Source organism: Helianthus annuus, chromosome 15 (genome assembly GCF_002127325.2).
Source record: "Helianthus annuus cultivar XRQ/B chromosome 15, HanXRQr2.0-SUNRISE, whole genome shotgun sequence".
NCBI lineage: Eukaryota > Viridiplantae > Streptophyta > Magnoliopsida > Asterales > Asteraceae > Helianthus > Helianthus annuus.
In genome coordinates, this window is record NC_035447.2 from 122,805,959 (window position 1) to 122,833,467 (window position 27,509).

Consider the following 27,509-nt stretch of genomic DNA (forward strand, 5'->3'; position numbering starts at 1 on the left):
CTCTGTTTTGATCTGTAATGTGAAACAGGGGAATGGAGCTTTTGTTTTGAAAAATGTTAAATCTGATTTCAGCACAACACATTCGTATAATAACTAATAAGAATGATCATTCACAATCGACCAACTATATACAACTCAAAACATATAATAATTGATCCTAAAACTAAGGTTAGTGTAATAATCTCATTAAGTAATTCCAAATCAAGAAATGAGGCAGAATACAGAGGTTTTAAGTATAAATAAATGGTGATAATTAGGGCGGAAGTTTCAACAATGGTGGATTCGAATGAATTAAACAAAGGCTTACTATAAGGATGTTTCCAATGATCGATTGAAAGTGGACACTCGTGACTGCCGGCGTCGGAAGACGTTGATGAATAAGTTTCACTTTCAGCGAGTTCTATGATCCAACGGTTGACGTTGATAGATACTTATTTTGTGCCATCCTCACACTCGAATTTCGAATAATTAATTAATTTATTATCCTAAAAGTGAATAGGTGAATTGTCATAAATGCCCCTCATGTGAGAGGCACATGACAAGTTTTTAACCAAGTAAATGGATAAGGTTAGTGTTAGAGGCCAAAAGGGTTAGAAAAAAAGACGTTGGGGGCTCAAATGTTAAAAATTTCTTTTTGGGCTAAAGAGTAAAAGTGATATAACCATAGGGGCCAAAATCGTAATTTACTTTTTATGAGAAAATTATATCATGGATCCCTTCCGACCCCCTTTTGGTGTTCCGTCTAGACCCGACAACCAAACTTCATATCGCCCGAACACCACTCAACCGCAACCGTCCTTCAATTTCCAAGATATGGACCCAAGTATGTTGTCGTACGCACAAATATTAGGCATCTCCCCGTAATTCTTTCACGGTCCGCACGACTTTGCATCCATGGGCGGTTCAAAACCATCTCAAGAAGAAACCGAGCCCGACATTGAAACGGTACCGGAGACACAACCTGAGCCTGTAGTCGAGGCGTCTCAACATGGTAAACGGTCTCATAAAAAAAGAGTCAAACGCTCCACGCCGGAGTCAAACCTACCTAGCTTGGTCGAAAGATGAGGAGTACGCGTTAGCACGGGCTTCGGCAAATTTCGAAATGAAACAAGATTTCGAATAGATGAACCAACGCCTACAAGACATTCGAGACCTCGGTCATATGCGTTTGGAGACAATGCAAGAACGAAACGCCGAAAACAAAAAATTTGACGTGCTACAAGAATCGAGACAAATTGAGAAACACATAGAATTTTTGTCTAAACTGATCGATCACCTCGTAGGAGACGCGTTGATCCGAGCGGAAATGCGTCAGCCACAAATCCGTGACAAATACAGACTTTAGATATTATGTTTTATTTTTTGCATTTTTCGGTTTTTTATTTTTTATTTTTTATTTTTAGCAATGTAATTTTTTTTACTTAATGAAATATTATTAGTTTTAGTTTGAAAAAAAACAAAAAAAAAATCATAATTGGGTAATTATTGGATGGGGCATTATTAGGCATTATACCACTACACCAATTTAAACAAATGCTCTATATACCCTAAAGCTGATTGGACCACCACATGACGGATCATGCCCAAAAATAGGGCATTAGGCCTTGGGGTATACTTTAACTCTTTTTAACACCACCTAGGTGTCACATCACTTACTTTTCTCCATTTCACTTTACCTCACATCAAGGAAATGGTTTAACCCTCTTAACTTTATTCTTTTAATGGTTTGAGTAGGCCTGTAAACGAACCGAACGAACACGAACACAGGCATGTTCGTGTTCGTTTATTTAACTTTAACCGAACACGAACATGAACACGAACATATAATCGAACACATTTTTTTGTTCGTGTTTGTTCATTAAGAAATCAGGCATGTTCGTGTTCGTTTATGTTTGTCGTTTAAATCCTAAACGAACAGTTCACAAACATAAACGAACACAAATGAACATAAGCAAAAAAAACTAATTGAACATATTTGAATAAACATAAACAAACATAAATTAACATTTATTAAACAAACATAAACAAACATAAATGAACGTAATTGTACATATATAAACAAACACAATTTAACATTAGTGAACATAAACAAACAAGTCTAATATAGTACAGTTCATCCGAAAACACATCTAAACTAGGGCTCATAGATACTAAAATTTAGTAGTTTTTTATATAAATATTAAGTAAGTAATCAATTATGATCTAGGAAAAATTTTAAAATTTAATTTCTATAACTAGAAAACTCAATTACTAATTAGTTATGTTTATATAAGTAGTTAGAACACTTAATATTTATATAAATATAACTATTTATGCATTTATATTATTTAAACGAACGTTCACGAACATAAATGAACGAACACAGGGTGTGTTCATGTTTGTTCATTTAGTTAAACGAACAAAATTTTTTGTTCGTGTTCGTTCGTTTATTAAATAAACGAACATAAACGAACTTTCCGCTGAACAAGTTCACGAACAGTTCATGAACGTTTGGTTTGTTTACAGGCCTAGGTTTGAGTGTAAAAACTTTTAATGGTTTGGGTGTAAAAAAAGGAAAACAAATTAAGACAATCTCTTAACATCATGTAGGGGTGTTCAAAACTATACGTATCCGAAAATCCGATCTGAAATATCCGATATCCGAAATATCCGAAAAATTGGATATCCGAAATTCGGATATCCGAATTTTTCGGATTCGGATAGTGATTTTCAAAATTTTCGGATATCCGAAATATCCGAAAATTTAATTTTCATTTTTTCGGTTATCCGAATATCCGAAAATATCTGAAGTATCCGAAAATATCCGAAATCCGAAAATCTCCAAAATATCCGAAAACTAATATTCGGATATCCGAAACTATCCAAAATATCCGTTTCCGAATACGAAAAAATAAAAAAAAATAAAAATTAAATAAAAAGTTGAATTTTCGGATATCCGATTCACTATCCGAATCCGTATCCGAAATTTCGGATATCCGAATTTCGGATACGGATTCGGATAGTGAAATCTGGTATCCAAAAATTTCGGATATCCGAATTTTCGGATATCCGGTTTTGAACACCCCTAACATCATGTTAACATGTTAACATATAATCCCTTTAACACCCCTTAACACAAGAAGAGAGTGGTTTGCAATGTCGTTTAACATGTCATGTCATCGTTAACACCCTAGATGTTAAGGTACACCCAATGGCCTTATATTCACCCACACTACACATGTTCTAAACAGGGTTACAAATTATTCAGTGATTGTTTTTTGCAAATCAAGATTTTCTTTAGTCCCTTTTTTTTCATTTGAAAAGAAGTGTAAGAGCATAAAAGTTTTATGCACCCAGGATCAATTACTTTAGGAAAAAGAAACACTTTTCATCAAATTATAAAAAGGCCATGTATATGTGTACACTTTTTTTAAGACAACCTCCGATCCAAAAGGGCAAAAGGCCAAACATAACAACACCCCCGACCTAAACGGGCAAAGGGCCAAAACTTACAGCATATACATAGGATATTTACACCACTCCTTCCAACTAATATATTTACCTGAAGATCTACTTTTAACCCACCCATAACCTCTCGACTTAATCTCAACCATAATATCTTGCGAACTTCTCTTGATCTGATTGAAGACCAACTCGTTTCTACCTTTCCAAACACACCAACCCGAAATTATAACCAGCCCCAGGATAATCTTTTTCGCTTTCTTTCCAACTTGAATAGAGTTTTGAATATCCATTAAATCTTTGTATTCAAAAGCAAAGATCGGAGGAATGTTGCTCCATGAGATGACAGCCACCCACACCCTAATAGCCACCGTACAAGCAGTGAATAAATGATCCACTGACTCCTCGTACTCATCGCAGAAAGGGCACATGACCAAAGTAATATCCACTTTCCTTCTTCTTAAATTAACTCTAATAGCAAGCCTATCCAAGTTACCTTTCCAAGCCATTATGTTACATTTGAGAGGCACCCATTTGCACCACTCGAAGTTTGGGAGATTGCTATTTCCCCTATACTTGATAAGAGCCTTTTTTACAGAATTTACCAAGAAACCTTCCTAACTGTCGTCGTTCCAAATCCACGCATCCTTGTCATTGGACAATCTCACCATGTTGATAACGTCTTGTCATTCTTCCCATTCCTTCAACTCTATAACCGACTCAGGTTGTCTAACCCAACTCTAAGAATAGCGACCATTTCCTTGATCCGTAACAATCATGTCTGAGACCCTGCAAGTTTTACACGAATCCAAAGCAAACAGATGTGACCATCTTTCCATGAAAGGAAGATCGCCCAACCAGGTGTCTATCCAAAAACAGATATCAACCTCGTTCCCCACCTTACCCAGAATCATCCAATTTAATCCTTTGCCATTTATTTTCATTTCAGAAATCGATTTCACAATGTTATTCCAACACCCCGTAGAATTACCATTGAGCGACAGGAAACTTTTTTGGTTGTTTTTACTATGACACGCTTCCACCACTTTTCTCCATAAATTATGATATTCGACCCTATATCTCCAACCCCACTTATAAAGGAGAGCCTCGTTAACTTCCTTAAGTTTGTTAATAACCAAACCCCTTTTTTTCTTGGGCCATGAGACCCAAGCCACCCAGTTCATCTTGTTATTATCATTAGAACCCACCTAAAGAAACTTTCTCATTTTTGCTTCAAGAATCTTAATTATACCGACTGCGGCTTTATATAACGAAAAGTAATAAATAGGAAGACTCTCCAAAACAGAATTAATCAAAGTAAGCCCGTCGCAACCCCCGCCCCCTATCTGTCCCGGGAACGGGCGGCCGCGAGCATCAGTTTTAGTGGTATCGGTGTTTATCAATTTGGCAGCGGAAATTACATCAGGATCGTAGTTAGGAAATATTTTATCAGAGTAAAACACCACATTTTATATAAATAAATATATTGGGATAAAACCCAAGTTTTCATTACAAACTGATTTATAGGGGTAAACCCCATTTTATTGAAATAAAACATCTTCTTTATTTAGGTAACTTTTATAGCCACTTTTCCAAGCCTTCAGTGCTGTCCAGCTGGCTTCTATTTGGCTTTCACATTTTGTTACCTGAAACGCGTTTAAAAACATTTTGTCAGTGGGAAATACTGGTGAGTGATTCCCAGTTTAATCAAGAAGAGTTTTATCTTTTAACAGTGTTGAGAGCGATTACAATGTTTACATCTACACAATTACTCATTCAGTACTGTCAATCCTGACTGGTGGGTCATATTACACATTGGCTAACTCTTTGTCCAATGGTAACGTGTTCCTCATTTTGTATACAAAACCCCAACATACCGACAGTAATTGAAGAACTAGAAAGACTTAATCACTACTAATTATAAATTAAAATAATTAAGGTTTTGTAAAAACAGTTTATAAAAAGGTTTGCAAAAAGGAGATTACTCACCTTGCTGTCTTAGGGTTTTCTTTAAGGATTTCCTAGTGATTATCTATAAATTACACAAATGCACACGCGTTTGTATAATAACCCAATATTTACATTAGTAATACCCTCCCCGAGACGGCATTCCAACGACTACATCGGGCAGAACCACGACAGCCGTTACGGAACCCTGGATCAATCGGGCAGCGTATCTAATACATTACCGGGGTTATGATACTTACAACGAGGCAGAACTTCGTTATTTAGGGGGTATTTATGCCCGCTATAGTGCTTATATGTAACAACTGCCACTAAAATCAATAATTAGGACGATAATTAGTCAATAAGGAAACCCTAATTGAGACACCCAAATAATTCTGCACTAACCCTAAAATTTTCAGAATAATCAGAATCAGGATCAGGGCCCCTAAAACTCAAGGGGGGTAAACCCTAATCAATATTTATCTGCGAAATTCGTTGTCTAAATTCTGAAATCTCAAAACAGCAACTCAGCAGGCCTATACCCACGACAAGGCTACCCTAGGCCATAGGGGTGTGCCCCGCGATACGCGACAGGCACGGGCAAACCAGTCGCGACACGCGGGAGGTACCAAATTCGGGTATATATAGGGGGGTCTGGGACTGAATCAGATTGCTCACTTCGACGTTAAAACTCATAATATACACTGAGTTATACGTAAATTACTATCAAACACACACAAATCACGGAACGCTGCCACAATCAGGGTAATAACTCGATCGCTATTACGATTCAACGTCCGATCGATTATAACTATCCAACGATTGTCCGAGTGCTGCTCAAATTGAGCTTGTGCTTTGTTATTCATTGTGATTTCAACTTGAATATTTGAGTGCTGTTCGAATTCGGACTATGCTCTGTCATTCGTTGTGAATCCATTGAATTGTTAAGTATCGCACTTGATAATAGTTGTGAGGGTTTAATCTCGTGAATTGACGTAACTGCTGAATTAGTTACTAATCCCGTTTGTGTGTGCATTGTTATTTAAACTAGGTTAGAAGGCTAATCAGTAAAGCTTATACTCTGCTCGTAAATCTGCAATGTGAGTCATTCTACTTTTATAAACACTTTTCTCATAGTTTGTGAGTCAACTGTTTTACAAAACTCCAAGTTATTTTCCAAAGTTATAATTACAGGGATTAAGTCTATGTAATCACCAAATTACAGCCGGTATGTGGGGTTTTGTATACATTACTTGTTTCCCGTCACACTTGGACAAACGGGTGGCCAAGGGGTGATCTGACCACAGTCACAGACACCATTGGACAAATGGGCTAGCCAATGGATGGTCGAGTGACAAATACTGTGGGTAGTTGGTTTGATATCAGAAACATTGTAATTCCCCTTAATACTGTAGATTATAACAAATGTGTCGTTTTCAGTAAACTGGATGATTCACTCAGTATTTCCCTGCTGATAAAACCTTTTTCAAACATGTTTCAGGTGATATGGTATGAGCAAAGAAAAGTGCCGTGGAGCACTCCCAGCTTAGAAAAGTGGCTCAATGTAAATAAATAAATGAACATGTTTTGAAAATAAAGATTTCCCTGAGAAATCACGTTATTGTAAATTTCGGGAATTTATCCCTAAATTATGAAACGGGCAGTTTGAATTATTAAAAGATCCTGTTTTGAAAAGACTTCCGCTGTCGCCTAAATTAAATACCACGGGATTCCTGTCCAGCGGCTCCTGAAACGGGTCAAACCGGGTCGGGGGTCGTGACAGGAAAAGGTGGTATCAGAGACACTGTTTTAAGCTTACTGATTAAGCTCATTATTTTTAATTAGGAAAATTCTAGTTGTCATTCTGTGAATATATGCTTATTAACTGATTAATTGTTAAAATTACGGTATGGGTAAACAAAAGATTTCTGCTATCTATCGCAAATTAGATAGTACACCTAAAGAACAGGGAACCTCTTCCTCCAAATCTCCCACCAATTTAGAAGAGGGAATCTTTGTCCGTAAGGCAAATTATGAAAACCCACTTACACCGGAGAAAAGGAATTCAATCCTTAGAAAAGGTCAAGAGAAAAAGAAACCCCGAACCAAGAGAGTGAGGTTTAACCCAGAAATTCAGGAAATTAATAATAATCCACCAAGGGAAAATAACTTAGATGAAAAATGGGCAAATCTGTGTATGCTCGCTACTGTAGCAGAAAATGCAAATCTTTAAGCTTTAAACCTAGAAATATTTACTTCCCAGTAAATAAATAAATAGATCTGAGTGTGTTCTGTTTGCTGTATGTTGTACAAATTGGTGTGCAATAAAAATGTTTATTTGTTAAGCTTTGTTCCAAAGTTTTAACTTAGCATTTTGTGCATTTTGCATATATGCCGTACAGCATGAATGAGATGTCGGAAGCATTTCAGAATCTCAACCTCTATCCTGTGCCAATTGAAGTCTCCCACAACTTCACTGGTTACATTGCTGACATAGAGGAACCTTTGGAATTCCAAGCTCCACCGCTGGAAAAAGCAAAACCTAAAAAGAAGAGAAGATATGTAGGGTGGCGAAAAGTGCGCAGAAGGAAACCTAGGAGACTCCCCAAAATAGAAAATCCTGTGAGTGTGAGCAAGGGAAAAGAAATAGAAACCAGAGAAAGTTCCAAGCCAGCAGAAATAGGGATAGACCTAAAGCAAAAGGGAATAGAGATCGGAGAAAGCTCTAAACAGTCTGAGGAAATCACATTCCATGACGAAATAGACCGCCTACTGGATAATTGTGATGTTCTAGAGCCTATCAACGATAATCTCTTCTCTTATCCTGCTACAGCCCAATTTCCAATAAACCTAGGACCAGCTATTCCAGACCCACTAGTTCACACCCGACCATTAGGCCAAATGGAGGAATGGTGGACCAATGACTGGCAATTCCAAAATATAGTTAATAGTCCCTATAGTTTTCTCCCACAGTTTGATCCAGAACCTATCCCTAATCCGCCAATGAGCTATGAAAATTTAGCTGAGCTACGTCAGTTTGGTGAAGAACTGATAGGCACCGGGAATAGGATCCGGGAAATGGGGGAGCAGATTTCTTGGAAGTACGACGAGAGGGAACGTCGTTACTGAAACTGCCGGTGGACCAAAAGATAGGAAGGGTTGGAGAAGTTGTTTGTATTATAACTAATATAGTAAAACTGATTCTGTAAAATGGGCAATAAAAAACTGTAAGATAAAAAGTGTGTATTGAAGCAGGTATAATATATGAAACAAAACAGAAGTCGAGGCATCGACAATTTTGGCTATGCTTGCATGTTATACTGATCTATGTGTTTATCTGTGTATTTATCTGTGATTTTGGCATTAATAATTAGACACTAATAATTTCTATTAATACTAATTAGCAGATGGAAAACGCTAATAGTGAACCAGTTAATGAAGTAACTCAGTCTGAGCAAAATCAGGAAGATCAATATATAACTAGACAAGATATTGAACACTTTATTGCTCAAGGGATAGCCAATGCTATTCCAGAAATTGTGGCTGCTATTCAGAAACCTGCCGAACCACAATTAATTCCTAGTAAACGTATTCCGGAAGATAACGACAGTAACATCATAAATGGAGGCGGCAATCATGACGATCATGATCCGCAACAGGCCCCACTCCCTAAGAGAATGAAACTGCAACGCCTGGTTGCACTTACAAAGAATTTCTTGCCTGTAAACCCGCAGAATTTGCAGGTAATGAAGGGGCAACTGCAACACTGTGTTGGTTAGAGAAAACCGAGGCAGTAATTTCAATAAGTAAATGTACTGAAGAAGATCAAGTGATGTATGCATCAAACTTGTTCAAAGAAGGGGCGTTAGAATGGTGGAACACGGTGCTACAAGCAAAAGGAAGAAGGGTGGCCTATGCAATAAATTAGGAAGAATTTAAGAGTCTTGTCGAAAGAAAATTCTGTCCCGAATACGAGAAGGAACAAATGGCAAACAAGTTACTGAGTCATCGTATGCTAGGTGTAGACTGTCGAGGATATACTTCGACATTCTTCGAATATGCGAGAGTGGTACCTTCCCTGGCTTCGCCAGAACCGGTACTTATTTCCCGTTATATTTGGGGATTAATCGGAGAAATCCGTAACATCGTTAAAGCTGCGAGACCACGCACGATTGACGATGCTGTGGAATTAGCTAATACCTTAACCGATGAACTAGTCCGCACCAGAGAAGAAGATCGCAAGAAGGAATTGGCTCAGAAGATTACCCAAGGATTCCGTGTGGGTAATAATAGCAATAAATTCAAGAAAAGAGGAACCGGGCAATACTCGTCATCTCCTTTCTTCAGAAATTGCAAAAAGAAACACTATGGACAGTGCAATATATTTTGCAACTTCTGCAAGGCGAAAGGACATCGGGAAGAAGACTGCAGAAGGAAAACAAAAGTTTGTTATAACTGCAGAGAAACAGGACATTTCCAGTCTGAATGCCCTAAGTTAGCTAAACCAGCAGACAGTAGAGCTAAAACGACTGAAGGAACTACTAAGAAAAATGCACGAGCATTCCAACTGACCACTCAAGAAGCCGAACTCATTCCAGACGTGATAGCGGGTACGTTCTTAGTGCATAACGTCTATGCAAAAGTATTATTTGATTCTGGTGCAAACCAAAGTTTCATTAATACTGCATTCTGCCAAGCTCTTAACTTACCTCTAAATACCCTTAGGCAGATCTTTACTGTTGAAACGGCAGATGGAAATTCTGTCAACATAGATAAGGTTTTGCAAGAAATAAAAATAGAATTGTTAGGTCATAAGTTTTCTGCAAACCTGTTACCTATGAATTTAGCCGGATTCGATGTAGTGTTAGGAATGGATTGGTTAATAGCCAACCATGCTCGAATCCTGTGTGATAAGAATTCCGTAGAAATCCGTACTCCCACAGGAAAAGTAATTCTAATTTCAGGAGATAGACCTCGAAAGCCACTGAAATTCATTTCAATAATGAAATTGTCGAGTTATTCAAGGAGACAAGGAATGGTGTATATGATTTCTGTAATCATTAACACTAAAAGTAAAGAACTCCAGGATATCCCTATAGTTTCAGAATACCCAGATGTTTTTCCAGAAGAATTACCTGGGTTACCACCTGATAGGGAAGTAGAGTTTAGAATTCATTTAATTCCAGGTACTGCACCAATAGCTAAGACACCTTATCGATTAGCACCTACTAAAATGCTAGAATTGAAAAAGCAATTAGATGAATTACTAAGCAAAGGATTCATACAACCTAGTTTGTCCCCTTGGGGTGCACCAGTGTTGTTTGTGAAAAAGAAAGATGGATCAATGAGAATGTGTATCGATTATAGGGAATTGAATAAATTAAGAACTGATACCCATTACCTAGGATTGATGATCTTTTTGATCAATTGCAAGGAGCTAGGTATTTCTCTAAGATAGATTTAAGATCTGGATATCACCAGCTGAAAGTGCAAGAGGAGGACATACCTAAAACTGCTTTCAGAACTAGGTATGGTCATTATGAGTTTACAGTCATGCCCTTTGGGGACATGATGAATAGGATCTGTAAACCATACTTGGATAAATTTGTAATCGTGTTCATTGACGATATACTCATTTATTCCAAAAGTCAGGAGGAACATTGTGAGCACTTGCATGCACTCTTAACTTTGTTAAGAAAGGAAAAGCTTTATGCCAAATTCTCGAAGTGCGAATTCTGGCTACAAGAAGTGCAATTTTTAGGTCATATGGTGAATCACGAAGGAATTCATGTAGATCCTGCTAAAATAGAAGCAATCACGAATTGGAAAGCTCCACGAACGGTTATGGAAGTTAGAAGTTTTCTAGGATTAGCTGGATATTATAGACTTTATTAAAGATTTCTCTAGGATAGTTGTACCTTTAACTAAGCTAACCTGTAAAGCCGTTAAGTTTGAATGGGGATCTAGACAAGAGGAAGCTTTTAGGATTCTAAAGCACAAATTGACAAATGCTCCAATTTTAGCTTTACCCGAAGGAACCAAGGATTTTGAAGTATACTGTGATGCTTCAAAATTAGGATATGGATGTGTGTTGATGCAACGCAAAAAGGTAATTGCGTATGCCTCTAGGCAATTGAAAAAGCACGAAGAAAATTACACGACTCATGACCTAGAATTAGGAGCCATAATTTTTGCCCTTAAAATTTGGAGACATTATCTGTATGGAAGTAAGTTTACCATCTATACGGATCATAAGAGTTTAAGGTACATATTTGGGCAAAAAGAGTTAAACATGAGGCAAAGAAGGTGGATTGAAATCCTGAGTGATTACGACTGTGATATTCAATATCACGAAGGAAAAGCGAACGTAGTCGCAGACGCCTTAAGTCGTAAGTATCATGAAAAGCAAAGACGAGTCCGTGCTCTTAGGTTAAATCTGCAATTAGATTTAATGGAACAAATAAAGGAAGTTCAGGGAACGGCAATCAAGGACGATGTCGAAGGAATGAAAGGTTACCTAAAGGAATTAGAACAAGGAAAAGATGGAATTTGGAGATTCCACAAGAAACGAATTTGGGTACCTAAGCAAGGAGAATTAAAAGATAAGATTTTAGAAGAATCTCATAAATCTAGGTATACTGTACATCCAGGAAATAATAAGAAGTACCAAGATTTAAGAAATAATTTTTGGTGGATAGGAATGAAAAAGGATATAGCCGAATACGTATCTAAGTGTTTAACCTGTTCACAAGTTAAAGCCGAACATCAGAAACCTTCAGGACTACTACAACAGTTAGAAATGCCTGTATGGAAATGGGAACTCATAACAATGGATTTTGTTACTAAGTTACCCAAAACCAGAAAAGGTAATGATGCTATTTGGGTAATTGTGGATCGATTAACCAAATCAGCTCATTTTCTACCAATGAAGGAAACCTTTAGCATGGAAAGGTTAGCCAAGTTGTATGTAGATGAAGTAGTATCCTTACATGGAGTCCCACTCTCCATTGTATCGGATAGAGATAGTCGTTTTACTTCCCGTTTCTGGACAAGTTTCCAAGAAGCAATGGGAACTCGACTTAATTTAAGTACCGCATATCATCCTCAAACAGACGGACAGAGTGAAAGGACGATACAAACCCTGGAAGACATGCTCCGAGCATGTGTAATTGACTTTGGTGGTAATTGGGATAGCCATTTACCATTAATTGAATTCTCCTATAACAATAGTTATCATTCAAGCATCGAAGCTGCTCCATTCGAAGCACTGTATGGACGCAAGTGCAGAACTCCCGTTTGTTGGGCAGAGATAGGAGAAAGTCAGTTATCAGGTCCAGAGATTGTGCAAGAAACTACGGACAAGATATCGCAAATCAAGGAAAGACTGAAGACTGCTAGAGATCGTCAGAAGAGTTATGCGGACAATCGCCGTAAGCCATTAGAATTTCAAGTCGGAGACAAAGTACTTTTGAAAGTATCTCCTTGGAAAGGAGTAGTACGATTTGGTAAGAAAGGAAAATTGAGTCCCAGATATGTTGGACCATTCCCAGTGATCCAATCTCAAGAAATGTCTATCAGACGAATCCCTGGTAGTACCTCTTCAAGATATAGAGGTAAATGAAAAGCTGAAATTCATAGAGAAACCCCTACAAATAGAAGATCGGAAGATTAAGTTTCTCAAACATAAACGACTGGTGTTGGTCAAAGTCAAATGGGAATCCAGGAGAGGACCCGAGTACACTTGGGAACTGGAATCAGAAATGAAGCGAAAGTACCCTCATCTATTTCAGTAAATCTCGAGGACGAGATTTTTCTCAAGGTGGGGAGGATGTAACAACTGCCACTAAAATCAATAATTAGGACGATAATTAGTCAATAAGGAAACCCTAATTGAGACACCCAAATAATTCTGCACTAACCCTAAAATTTTCAGAATAATCAGGATCAGGGCCCCTAAAACTCAAGGGGGGGGGGGGGGGGGTAAACCCTATTCAATATTTATCTTCGAAATTCGTTGTCTAAATTCTGAAATCTCAAAACAGCAACTCAGCAGGCCTATACCCACGACAAGGCTACCCTAGGCCATAGGGGTGTGCCCCGCGATACGCGACAGGCACGGGCAAACCGGTCGCGACACGCGGGAGGTACCAATTTCGGGTATATATAGGGGGGTCTGGGACTAAATCAGATTGCTCACTTCGACGTTAAAACTCATAATATACACTGAGTTATACGTAAATTACTATCAAACACACACAAATCACGGAACGCTGCCACAATCAGGGTAATAACTCGATCGCTATTACGATTCAACGTCCGATCGATTATAACTATCCAACGATTGTCCGAGTGCTGCTCAAATTGAGCTTGTACTTTGTTATTCATTGTGATTTCAACTTGAATATTTGAGTGCTGTTCGAATTCGGACTATGCTCTGTCATTCGTTGTGAATCCATTGAATTGTTAAGTATCGCACTTGATAATAGTTGTGAGGGTTTAATCTCGTGAATTGACGTAACTGCTGAATTAGTTACTAATCCCGTTTGTGTGTGCATTGTTATTTAAACTAGGTTAGAAGGCTAATCAGTAAAGCTTATACTCTGCTCGTAAATCTGCAATGTGAGTCATTCTACTTATATAAACACTTTTCTCACAGTTTGTGAGTCAACTGTTTTACAAAACTCCAAGTTATTTTCCAAAGTTATAATTACAGGGATTAAGTCTATGTAATCACCAAATTACAGCCGGTATGTGGGGTTTTGTATACATTACTTGTTTCCCGTCACACTTGGACAAATGGGTGGCCAAGGGGTGATCTGACCACAGTCACAGACACCATTGGACAAATGGGCTAGCCAATGGATGGTCGAGTGACAAATACTGTGGGTAGTTGGTTTGATATCAGAAACATTGTAATTCCCCTTAATACTGTAGATTATAACAAATGTGTCGTTTTCAGTAAACTGAATGATTCACTCAGTATTTCCCTGCTGACAAAACCTTTTTCAAACATGTTTCAGGTGATATGGTATGAGCAAAGAAAAGTGCCATGGAGCACTCCCAGCTTAGAAAAGTGGCTCAATGTAAATAAATAAATGAACATGTTTTGAAAATAAAGATTTCCCTAAGAAATCACGTTATTGTAAATTTCGGGAATTTATCCCTAAATTATGAAACGGGCAGTTTGAATTATTAAAAGATCCTGTTTTGAAAAGACTTCCGCTGTCGCCTAAATTAAATACCACGGGATTCATGTCCCGCGGCTCCTGAAACGGGTCAAACCGGGTCGGGGGCCGTGACATTATACTACAGAAAATTGAGAGAGAAAGTTGTTTGTGGTGCGAGTTGGAACTGAAGGCCTGAGCTCCCATTATATAGGGCTGGTCGACCAGTTCCTCGCGGCCCGCGAAGACTCATAGGTCTTCTTACGCGGCCCGCGACATAGGGGTAGTAGGGCTTAGCTCGTCCGGGTCATCATACTAGGTCCAACACGTTGCTGCCACGTGGCAGCTCAGGGTGTCGCCCTGGTGACTGGCTGTCGCACCCCGCGTAGGAGGTAGCCATGGGCTACGCGGCCCGCGAGCGCCCTATTTTCTGTTTTTTTTTATTTTTGCATATTAAAGGTATTTTGGGCTCGGTTTTCTCATACGGGGTATGTTTTTAGACATATAGGGACATTTTAATTATTTTTAGGGCGTCAGATTATTTTGGAGGGTTGTTATAAAGCCTCCCCCTATAGACATAGTTTTAGCTTTCCAGACCGATAACATTTTTATAAAAAATCTCAACAATCGGGTCCCAGTTGCTAATTCTATTCATATTGGCCCCTACAGTGATACCCAAATAGGAAATCAGGATGTTATCAATGTTACACCCAATCACCTTAGCCATATAAGGTGGATTTGTGAAGGTTAACTTTTAAGCCAGAACACAAGTAAAAATTTCTAAGATATCTAGCCACATTCGTAACATTTCCCCCTATCCCACTCTCCCAAAATCACAGCATCATCCGCATACAAAAGGTGAGAGGCAGTCAGGCCATTATTAGGAGTTTGAATCCCTTTGAAAAACCCTTCAAGCCCTGCTTTGCAGAAAATGCTAGACAGGACTTCCATAACCAAAAGGAACAGAAACGGAAATAACAGGTCTCCCTGTCTGATCCCTTTGGAACAACTAAATTCGAAAGTAGGAGACCCGTTCACTAAAACCGCGGATCTAGCCGAGGCTAAAACCCCTTTAACCCATTTACACCAAATATTAGGAAAACCTATCTGCCACATGACATCTAGAAGAAAATTCCAACACACATTATCGTAAGCTTTTTCAAAATCAATTTTTAAAAGGAAAGCCTTTCTTTTATCCTTTTTAATCCAAGAGATGAGCTCATTTAACATTAAAGGGCTGTCAAGGATGTACCTGCCTTTAAGGAACGTCGTTTGGTTTTCCGAGATGATGGATCCTATAACCTTTTTGAGACGATTAGCAAGAAACTTAGAAATAGTTTTACTAATCACCCCAATCAGGTTGATCGGACGATAATATCTCAACCCCACCGGATCCTTGTTTTTAGGGATAAGAGATATAAAAGAAGAGCTGCATCCTTTCTCAATAGAGCCTTTGCTGTAAAAAGTAGTCATCAGGTTATAAAAATCATTCTAAAATAAATTCCAATACTTTTTTTATGAATTTGAAATTGAAACCGTCAGGCCCAGGAGCTTAGTCGGCCCCACACTCAAACACTGCGCTTAGATCTCATCATTCCTGAAAGGAACAGACAGCGACATCGCATCCTCCTCCGAAAGACTCCTAATATTATGGCAAATAAGTCTTGGTCTATTATTAAATTTTTCCTTGAAAGCCATTTTGAAAAAACCCATAATCTTTTTTTTTAATAAGGAAGGTTTAGTAGTCCAAACTCCGTTAATCATGAGACCGGGGATATTATTAGAAGCCCGTCTACTGTTAATATATCCGTGAATAAAGGCCGAGTTTTCATTCCCATCCATGTCCCATTTTATTCTGGCTCTTTGTTTGAGATCTTTAATTTTATAATCTTCCATCTCCTTTAAATCTTTATAACATTCTGCTTCGGTCCATTCCTCCTCTTCAGATAAATCCTTAACTTCCGCCAATTCATCCAAGTTGTCAATCTTCTCCCTTAAACTTCTTTACTTTTCACTTTCATTGGATAAAACCTCCTTTTCCATTTTTTAAAATTGTAATGCCTCGCTTTTGTAACTTTCCTTATTTAGAAAGTTTGTATTGTATTCTATTAATGGAAACTTGTACTCTCTTTGTATTCGTCTTTCATTTACAATCATTGTAGTCCGAGAATTGAGTCATAATAAAAGTTTGATCTTTTTATACATCTTGTTATACTTAATTCATAAATACTTGCCATACATTCATTGATGTGTGTAAAATGCAACATATAAATTACATCAAATGAGTCATAAAACTAACCCGTTTTTAGTACTAATGTTGGAAAAAGTGTGCTTTTGTCTTCCTTTTGTATTTTCAGAACCAAATCAGCTTAAATGAACAAAAGGAACAAATATGCAGTAAAAACTAACATAAATACAAAGAAAAGGAATAAACGTGGCATGCCCGACCCCTCGACAACCTCTTCCCAAGCAAAAACAAGAAACAGAAGGCTGACCACGGCCCCGTGCCCAGCGGACACGTGGGCGTGGTCAGGTGTCTGCAGAAAATGACAAAGTTGTAGAAGCTTCTAATCCTAGCACGGGGGCATGCCCAGCTCAACACAGGCGTGGTCAACGGTAAGATTCGCAGAATCTTGCAAATCTTGATAGTACAGATACGCTTCTGCACACGGGGCCGTGCTCAGCGAACATGGGGGCGTGTGGAGCCTAATGCAGACAATTGTAATTAATGAAGAAAGAGAAAGAGGATGGCCACGGGGCCGTGTCCGGGCTTCGGTTTAGGCTATAAATAGGAGTGCTTGGTTCACTTCAAAAGCATCCCTTGGCAAACCACCTCTCTCCCACTTCACCACCACTCCACCACCACTACAACACCCACATCCACCACCATCATCCATCATCCACCTTAGAGTGTGTGTAGTAGTCTCGGGATCCAAGATTGATAGTAAGAGTTCTTGTCAATCAAAGGCCATGTTTAGCTAAGTCTCTTTACATCACTTGGTGAAGACAAGCATTTAATGTAATACTTTTGATTTTTAATCTTTTCACACTTTATATTTGGTTTTGTATTAATGACTTTAATAACTAGTTTCTTATGTTGAAAGTGAAACTTCTTTATCATTATTCCATGGGGTCTTGGCATTACTTCACTGTCTTATAAAGTAAAAGATTTTCACCATTCATATCTCTACGGTCAATATAGAGATATGTTGGCTACCTGGTCGGGGGTTAAGGGAATGGTTAGTAAGGTTCTTGCCATGTTCAGTGTATAGATCCTGCAAGGACCTGGGTCAAGCTTACTAGGACCACCTTCAATACCCACTGGTATTGGATGGCAGGGGTGCGAATGGCTTGATCCCCTCATATGTAAACTACTATTAATACATTAACCCGGCTAATTGGGATTGTATCCATGCTGACTCAAACCACTTAGCCGAGGGTAATGTCACCTTCAAAAGAGGGGCCTACCACTTTACGCATTAATAACTTAATTAATTATCTTCCAATATTCCGACCCTTTGGGATTGTATCCTTGCTGACTCAACCACTGGGTTGAGGGTAACGTCACCTTCAAAAGAGGGGCCTGCTACTATAACTAAGATAATCTCTTAAAAAGTGCAAAAGTGCGGAAATCATCAAAGGTTACATTAAAGGCGAGTCGGATCCAAGTGATTCATCTTGTCTATCTCTTTTATTTTATTTTTATTTTTTCAACATTTTAGTTTTTATTTTCTGTTTAAAACCTTTTCTAAAAATTTTGATTTGATTAGACGTTGAGGATAAACCGGTACTAAAAGATCTTGTGTCCTTGGACGACCTCGATATCTTACCAACGCTATCAAAAGTTTTAGAAAAGGTTTTAAACATGAAAAATAAAAACTAAAAGTGTCCTATTTTGAATTTTCAAAGTCTTTATTTATAAACTTTGACCTTAAATAATTTTAATTGTGTTAGATAATACTTGATGAAAGTTATATGATTTGAGTGTGATTTACATGTGTTTTTATCGGGTTAATTTTCATCAAGTTTTATATAACACAAAAATATATAATTAAAGTCTAAGTTTATAAATAAAGACTTTGAAAATTTAAAATAGGACACTTTTAGTGGGACGAAAGTAGTAATAAAAACAGATAGACAAGATGAATCACTTGGATCCGACTCGCCTTTAATGTAACCTTTGATGATTTTCGCACTTTTTCACTTTTTAAGAGATTATCTTAGTTATAGTAGTAGGGCCCCTCTTTTGAAGGTGACGTTACCCTCAACCCAGTGGTTTGAGTCAGCAAGGATACAATCCCAAAGGGTCGGAATATTGAAAGATAATTAATTAAGTTATTAATGCATAATGTGGTAGGCCCATCTTTTGAAGGCGACGTTACCCTCGGCTAAGTGGTTTAAGTCAGCATGGATAAAATCCCAAGTAGCCGGGTTAATGTATTAATAGTAGTTTACATATGAGGGGATAAAGCCATTCGCACCCCCGCCATCCAATACCAGTGGGTATTGAAAGAGGTCCTAGTAAGCTTGACCCAGGTCCTTGTAGGATCTATACACAGAACAAGGCAAGAACCTTACCAAACCATTCCCTTAACCCCCGACCAGGTAGCCAACATATCTCTATATAGACCGTAGAGATATGAATGGTGAAAATCTTTTATTTTATATAGACAGTAAAATAATGCCAAGACACCACAGACAAATGATAAGGAAGTTTCACCTTCAACATAAGAAACTAGTTATTAAAGTCATTAATACAAAACCAAATAAAAAGTGCGAAAAGATTAAAAATCAAAAGTATTACATTAAATGTTTGTCTTCACCAAGTGATGTAAGAGACTTAGGCAAACATGGCCTTTGATTGTCAAGAATTCTTACTATCAATCTTGGATCCTGAGAATACTACACACACTCTAAGGTGGATGATGGATGATGGTGGTGGATGTGGGTGTTGTAGTGGTGGTGGAGTGGTGGTGAAGTGGGAGAGAGGTGGTTTGCCAAGGGATGCCTTTGAAGTGAACCAAGCACCCCTATTTATAGCCTGCATAGAAGCCCGGACACGGCCCCGTGTCCATTGGGCACGGCCCCGTGTCCATCCTCTTTCTCAATTTGTCTGCATTAGCTCCACACGCCCCGGTGTTCGCTGGGCACGACCCCGTGTGTAGAAGCGTATCTGTACTATCAAGATTTACAAGATTCTCCGAATCTTAGTGTTGACCACGGCCCGTGTTGTGTTGAGCTGGGCACGCCCCCCCGTGTTGAGAATAGAAGCTTGTACAACTTTGTCTTTTCTGCAGACACCTGGCCACGCCCCCGTGTCCGTTGGGCACGGGGCCGTGGTCAGCCTTATGTTCTCTTGTTTTTGCTTGGGAAGACGCTGTCGAGGGGTCGGGCATGCCACGTTTATTCCTTTTCTTTGTATTTATGTTAGATTTTGCTGCATATTTGTTCCTTTTGTTCATTTAAGCTCATTTGGTCCTGAAAATACAAAAGGAAGACAAAAGCACACTTTTTCCAACATTAGTACTAAAAAAATGGTTAGTTTTATGCCTCATTTGATGTAATTTATATGTTGCATTTTACACACATCAATTGCACATCAATCTTCCATTCGTGGAGGTCCTAACTCAAATGCCTAAATATTCAAAATTTATGAGAGACTTTCTCACTCACAAAAGGAAAATTGAAACATTGCAATTAGTTAATTTAAGTGAAGAGTGCTCCGCCGTACTACTCAATAAACTCCTGCAAAAGAAATCGACCCCGGAAGCTTCACCATCCCTTGTGCCATTGGGGGATCACCTATACGGAATGCGCTAGCCGATCTTGGGGCTAGCATCAATCTCATGCCCGCATCAATGTTTGACCGACTCGGACTAGGTAAAACAAGCCCCACAAAGATGAGCGTACAACTTGCCGATCGATCTATCAAATACCCACAAGGTGTCGTCGAAAATCTATTGGTAAAAGTCGGAGACTTTGTCTTCCCGGTCGACTTTGTCATACTCGATATGGAGGAAGACACCGAAGTACCACTCATTTTAGGAAGACCATTCCTAGCCACCGCTCACGCAATGGTGGATATGAGTGTTGGGAAGTTAACGTTGAGGGTCGGGGACAAAGAGATGGAATTCGGGGTTGGGGGAAGAGTAGAAGACGACGACCCGGTCAACTACATGGATGTCATAGACTCAAGCTTGGATGATGCTCTCCAACGGTGCAACATGGGATGCAAAACATCCCACTTGGGTAACATATAACTGACTTTTGGTCTAGCCAAGGACCCTTATAAACGTGGCGCACCACGGAGGCATTCCGCGAAACTATCCTTAGTTTTAATTTAGATTAACTTTTATGTTTTCTAGTTTAGTTTTAATTTTCAGGAATAAAACACACTCGGAATGGTGAAGGTCACTAAGGGAACCTTGAACCCACACCCCATGCACAAAAACAGAGCCTCCCGACAATTTTTTCTTCATTACAGCAAGTTCAGCACGGGGCTGTGCTCAAGCCAACACGCCCCCGTGCCCGAGGTTATGCAATAAACGCCCAGTTCAGGTAACTGGACACGGGGCCGTGTTCACTGAACACGCCCCCGTGCCCAGCCTTCTGTTAAATGTGATACTGGCGATCTGAACACGGGGCCTTGTCCGGACCAACACGGGCCCGTGCCCAGACGCCTAGTAATATAAAATTTTGTTTTTAAACACCTTTTTACACATCCAATCAACCTAAAAACTTATGTTTGGGAAACATTGATGACAATGTGTAATTTAAGTGGGGGAGGGATGCTAAACCTTGAATATTGCAAGTCCTAATAACAGGCCTTACACAAAACTCTATTGGAACCGCTAATCACCCAAAATTTTTTTCAAAAACTTTTCGTTTTTTTTTACTTGTCTTGGTTTAATTTAGGAATAACAAGTTCTAAAAAGGTTATATTTTTACAAATTTACAATCGATAGCGTCGTGATAAAAAGAACCAACATAAGAAAATTATGAAACGACATGACAAATCTAGTTAAAAATTGATTATATACACTTGATCACATTATAAACCCATTCCCACAAAAAAGTGAGTTTTGAGCCTTTATTGAGCATACAAGCATACATCTTTAAATTTAATGCTCATTTTCCGTTTCTTGTGTGAATAGTCGCTTGGTTTCTTGCGACTCTAGAACTTGCCACGACGATACATTCCTTGCCACGACGATACATTCCTGGTCCTTACCAACTTAAACACAAGTAAGTAAATGATGGAGGCATTAGGACTGACCCATTTTCTTTCAACACCAATATTTTTCATTTTTTTATCACCTACCCAAAATCCCCCTAGTAAACCCCTTTGAGCCTAAACCTTTTCATTTCTAAACCCACAAAACAAACACCCTTTACCCACCAAAACCTTTTTTCTTTTAAACCCCTTATTTTAGTAAAAACCTCGGTTTTCTCGTAACGTTCTTTATCAGAAAAATGAAGTCTAGCAATAAACAAACAAGTTACTCAAAGAAACTTTGTTTGAAAATGCTTAGTTTGAATAAAAGTCACAAAACAAAAGGTTTTATGACGACCGACGATTTTTACGCTTTTAGCCCTTTTTACTAACCGCTAACCCAAAACCACCTACCTTTAACCCAATCCTAACCCTTCCCAAAGTCCTCTTGATATTTACAAAGGTTTATAGTTAAAAGGAGGAGGATTGATTGCTTGGCAAACATATGGTAGAAGTAAGTTCCATGCTGGTCTCGAGTATTTCACAAAAATACATCTTCGGCCGAGTGTTGAGTGATCTCCCGTGAGGTATGTGAACTTGTATATAAATGGAATTTTAAAGAGGCATGTTATGCTCAAATAAGTAATTTCTCTTATGAAACGTTCTAAATAAATCATAACGAATAGGATTGTAAATAATATAAAAATAAAACCAAATAAAGATCTTAGATTCCCGACACTCAAGACAAGCCCAAAACTTCTCTTCTACCGATTCCATTTGGGTGTGTAAGCCACATAATAAAGAGTTTTGCTTGAGCACAAACAAAGATTCAAGTGTGGGGGAATTTGATGTGTGTAAAATGCAACATATAAATTACATCAAATGAGGCATAAAACTAACAATTTTTTTAGTACTAATGTTGGAAAAAGTGTGCTTTTGTCTTCCTTTTGTATTTTCAGGACCAAATGAGCTTAAATGAACAAAAGGAACAAATATTCAGCAAAAACTAACATAAATACAAAGAAAAGGAATAAACATGGCATGCCCGACCCCTCGAAAGCCTCTTCCCAAGCAAAAAAAGAAACAGAAGGCTGACCACGGCCCCGTGCCCAGTGGACACGGCGGCGTGGTCAGGTGTCTGCAGAAAATAACAAAGTTGTAGAAGCTTCTAATCCCAGCACGGGGGCATACCCAGCTCAACACGGGGCGTGGTCAACGCTAAGATTCGCAGAATCTTGCAAATATTGATAGTACAGATACGCTTCTGCACACGGGGCCGTGTCCAGCGAACACGGGGGCGTGTAGAGCCTAATGCAAACAATTGTAATTAATGAAGAAAGAGAAAGAGGATGGCCACGGGGTCGTGTTCAGTGGACACGGGGCCGTGTCCGGGCTTCTGTTCGGGCTATAAATCCTCCTCTCTCCCACTTCACCACCACTACAACACCCATATCCACCACCATCATCCATCATCCACCTTAGAGTGTGTGTAGTAGTCTCGGGATCCAAGATTGATAGTAAGAGTTTTTGTCAATCAAAGGCCATGTTTGGCTAAGTCTCCTACATCACTTGGTGAAGACAAGCATTTAATGTAATACTTTTGATTTTTAATCTTTTCGCACTTTTTATTTGATTTTGTATTAATGACTTTAATAACCAATTTCCTATGTTGAAGGTGAAACTTCTATATCATTTGTCCGTGGTGTCTTGGCATTACTTTACTTTCTATATAAAGTAAAAGATTTTCACCATTCATATCTCTACGGTCTATATAGAGATATGTTGGCTACCTGGTCGGGGGTTAAAGGAATGGTTTAGTAAGGTTCTTGCCTTGTTCAGTGTATAGATCCTGCAAGGACCTGGGTCAAGCTTACAAGGACCTCCTTCAATACCCACTGGTATTGGATGGCGGGGGTGCGAATGGATTGATTCCCTCATATGTAAACTACTATTAATACATTAACCCGGCTACATGGGATTGCATCCCTGCTGACTCAAACCACTTAGCCGAGGGTAACGTAACCTTCATAAGTGGGGCCTACCACTTACGCATTAATAACTTAATTAATTATCTTCCAGTATTCCGACCCTTTGGGATTGTATCCTTGCTGACTCAAACCACTGGGTTGAGGGTAACACCACCTTCAAAAGAGGGGCCTACTACTATAACTAAGATAATCTCTTAAAAAGTGCAAAAGTGCTGAAATCATCAAAGGTTACATTAAAGGCGAGTCGGATCCAAGTGATTCATCTTGTCTATCTGTTTTATTTTATTTTTATTTTTTCAGCATTTTAGTTTTTATTTTCATGTTTAAAACCTTTCCTAAAAATTTTGATTTGATTAGACGTTGAGGATAAACCGGTAGTAAAAGCTCTTGTGTCCTCGGATGACCTCGGTATCTTACCAACGCTATACTACGCACACGATGGGTGCACTTGCCCATATGTGTGTTTAGTGTTAGTAAAATATCGTGTTTTATAAATTTAAAACTTAACTTATGTGTAAAATGGGCTTAAAATATTAATAAAAACATATAACACATGACACGCATCATTCATTATACATGCATACTTGATACAATTTATCCGCAAATCCATACTTGTTTGTACATGTAAAATTCATTTATACATTCATTTATTTATACATTACACTTATGCATTGCACTTACATGTTTAAAACGCTTAAAACCGACAAAACGCGCGCAAAACAACAAATTTGAATCTTCGCGCAACAGGGATGACCCTCTCGTGCGAAAGGCACTTTCGCACGGAAGGTCCCTGTCACCCGAATCCCTCTCATCCCAAACCTCATCTAACCCTATAAATACGAGCCTACTTCTTCATTTTTCAACTTCCACAACTCCGAAATTCTCTCTAGAATACTGATTTTGCACTATTCAGCTGAGCTACTTCCAGAACTATTCTAAGTGAGTTTACAACTCACAAACACTCTAATTTCTTCTATCTTCCTTCTACTTTTCTAAACTTTCATACATTTCTTCAATCATTGAAACTTGGTTTCTCAGATTCGCATTAGCAATCTGACATTTACTCTCAACTTGTTGAGGACCAACTTAAAGATTTTAGATTTATCTTCCAAACTTGTTGTAAAACAAACTTTATGTTACTCAACTTGGCCGAATCAGAGACTCACCGAGCTCACAAGCTAAGTTCATGGCTGTGGGTTAGTGTTAGAGTCGATTCCAGCCAAGAAGATGAACAGTTCAACCAAAACCAAACTGTTTTCATCTCGAAACAGAGCCTCTAGCACGAAAAAGGATACCCCTTTCATGCAATAGGGACACCCTCGCACGAAAGGTACTGTTTCACTTGTTCCGACATTTTCTAAGTGTTGTATGTTAATCCGATTCTCATTTTCGATATGAACGATTCTAATATAACAGTGTGTGAACCGTGGATACTTTGGTGTCCAATCTAGTTCTACCACCTCACTTGAACTTGTAACACGAACACCCAAACAATCTCCTAGACCTAGAATAAGTTAACCCATCTAACCTCCAACACTTAGTTAACTCTTTCCATGTTGAGACGACACACCCGGGTTGTTCTTGTTCGGTTGTTTGGTTATTAAATTCTTGTTATTTACATTTCTGTTATTCATGACCAACCGGTTAGTTAACTAAGTTAACTAACTTGTGCTTTGGTGAACTATAACGAGGTTATTACCTCCATGCATGACTTCTATGAACTCTTTGACATTCTGGACTGTTACTATACTATATCTATATATAAATAACTTAACTGGACTCACAAACATAGCCGATTAACGGTAAAACGTTTAAACTAAGTTCGGTTCGCCCAGAACAGACCCTTGTCACACGAAAGGTAATCCCTTTCGCGCGAAAGGAGTTCCCTGTCGTGCAAATTATCCTTTCGCATGAATAGTTTGTGTCGTTTCGGTTTCCGTTTATTCTGTTTCTTCGTTCCTTGTTACTGATTCTGACGGGCAAATCAGGACCCGTAAAATCACAGAAACTCAGTGTCGTGACAAGTGCCTGGACATAATATATTTTCTGTTTTAATTATACTTTCATACTTATATACTTATGTACTTTATTCCGAATCCAAAAGCTCCAGTTCAAATCCAACAACTCACACCTTCGTTTACCCCCTGTAGGGTAACCTTGGTGTTCCTGTGCTATCATCAAAAAATTCAACGCTCACGGGATTTAACTAACGAAGATTTAGCAAAACCGTGAGTATACTCGAACACCCTTTTCTTTTTTACACTTTGGGTGCAATGTGTTTACTATTAAACCTACACACTTACACTTAGATTTTTATACAAATGCACAAACAAATCCAATACATGCATGCTAATACGTTATACTTGATTCGTGTTTCTGGAATACTCTATGTGATAAACTTGTCATTAACTTCGTACGGGCCTCCCCTTAACCTGTATAGCGCTATAGGAGTAACGCACCTCCCGTAGTCTTGTGGTCATGTTAAGTTTAATACTTGCAGTAATCAGAGGATTGACTTGAACATTCGCATGCCAGTTTTACGTTAATCTTGATAGCTTAGTTTGCCATCTGGATTCGTTAAAATCATTTTATACTTATGTTATGTATTAAACTGGTATACTTGCCAATATGTTTGTATTGAACCATGTATTTTAAACATGTTGCAGGTTGATGATATTGAGGATAATGAAATCTAGTAGGGATACTTTAGATACCTATTTTGAAATACTAGATTAGGTTGTTGTATTTGATGTACCTCGTTTGAACAATGTTGTATTTTATTTCTTGTATTGTTGTTATATCTTTGAAAAAATGTTGTATTTGATTTCTTATGTTGTAATATGACAATTTGTAATCAATGAATGAAATCAATTTTGTATTAAATATTGTCGCAATAGTGTTATGAAGTGTCGAGCAATCTCGTTCGTCTCACTCCGATGTTTCCGTCATCGGTTGGGGTGTGACAAATATCCTCCCTAATATTTTTAAATTTTTGCATTAGCCTCACATCCGGATCTCCTATTCCGAAAAAATTATCACTCGCCTTTTGCACCACCACATCGAAATCCTTTTGATCCAGCCAAGAATTAAAAAATCTAAAAGGATATGTGTACATACATACATAATCAATTAAAAACCAAACAAACATGTAATTTGATTAGGAAGTAAATCCGTATTTCTGATAGTTTAAGGCGAAACTCAAAATTCTAATGAAAAGGAAACGAATTGAATAAATGATAATGGGCGGGAACTTCAATTACATTTTGATCTGTTAAACGGTTCTGTATAAACATAAGGGAAAACATGAAAACATACCTGTCACAGCAGACAGTGCAGTAGAGAATCCATTGATGGAAGAAGCCATGGAGTTCGACATGCTTGTCAGTGTGGTCTGGTTCCTCCTTAGGGTGTTGACTGATGATGGTGATGATTAAACCAAATAGGGGATTCGGTATGGAGAAGAGGTCGATGATGATGATGTTATGATTATAGGGTATGTCTAATTGTGTAACTGTATAACCCTTTAATCTCTACATAAGTCTCCTTATATAAGCACCCAGGAGGAAACCTAATTAGTTAAATATTAAACATAATATATTTAATCTTACATTCTCCCACTTAGCTGAGTAATCATTTACAATGAGTATTAGATAAGCCTGATCAGGAGTTAACACCCATTTTAGCCTTAAACAAGTACAATAGTAGAGAAATACAGCCGTTGAATCATTATTCGACTCAGAACCCCCATTAGTCATA

At 38.4% G+C, this 27,509-nt stretch overlaps 1 protein-coding gene across 1 annotated transcript; it reads right to left on the reverse strand.

Moving 5' to 3' along the window:
- Positions 1-3,488: 3,488 nt before the first annotated feature.
- On the reverse strand, positions 3,489-3,950 carry LOC110914146. The gene has a single exon (XM_022158960.1). It carries the CDS (start codon positions 3,948-3,950, stop codon positions 3,489-3,491), a length of 462 nt encoding a protein of 153 aa, XP_022014652.1.
- Positions 3,951-27,509: the final 23,559 nt, after the last annotated feature.

Excerpts from the sequence above, each read along its gene's own strand:
- LOC110914146 (XM_022158960.1), bottom strand. The coding sequence starts at position 3,950 with ATGGCTTGGAAAGGTAACTTGGATAGGCTTGCTATTAGAGTTAATTTA.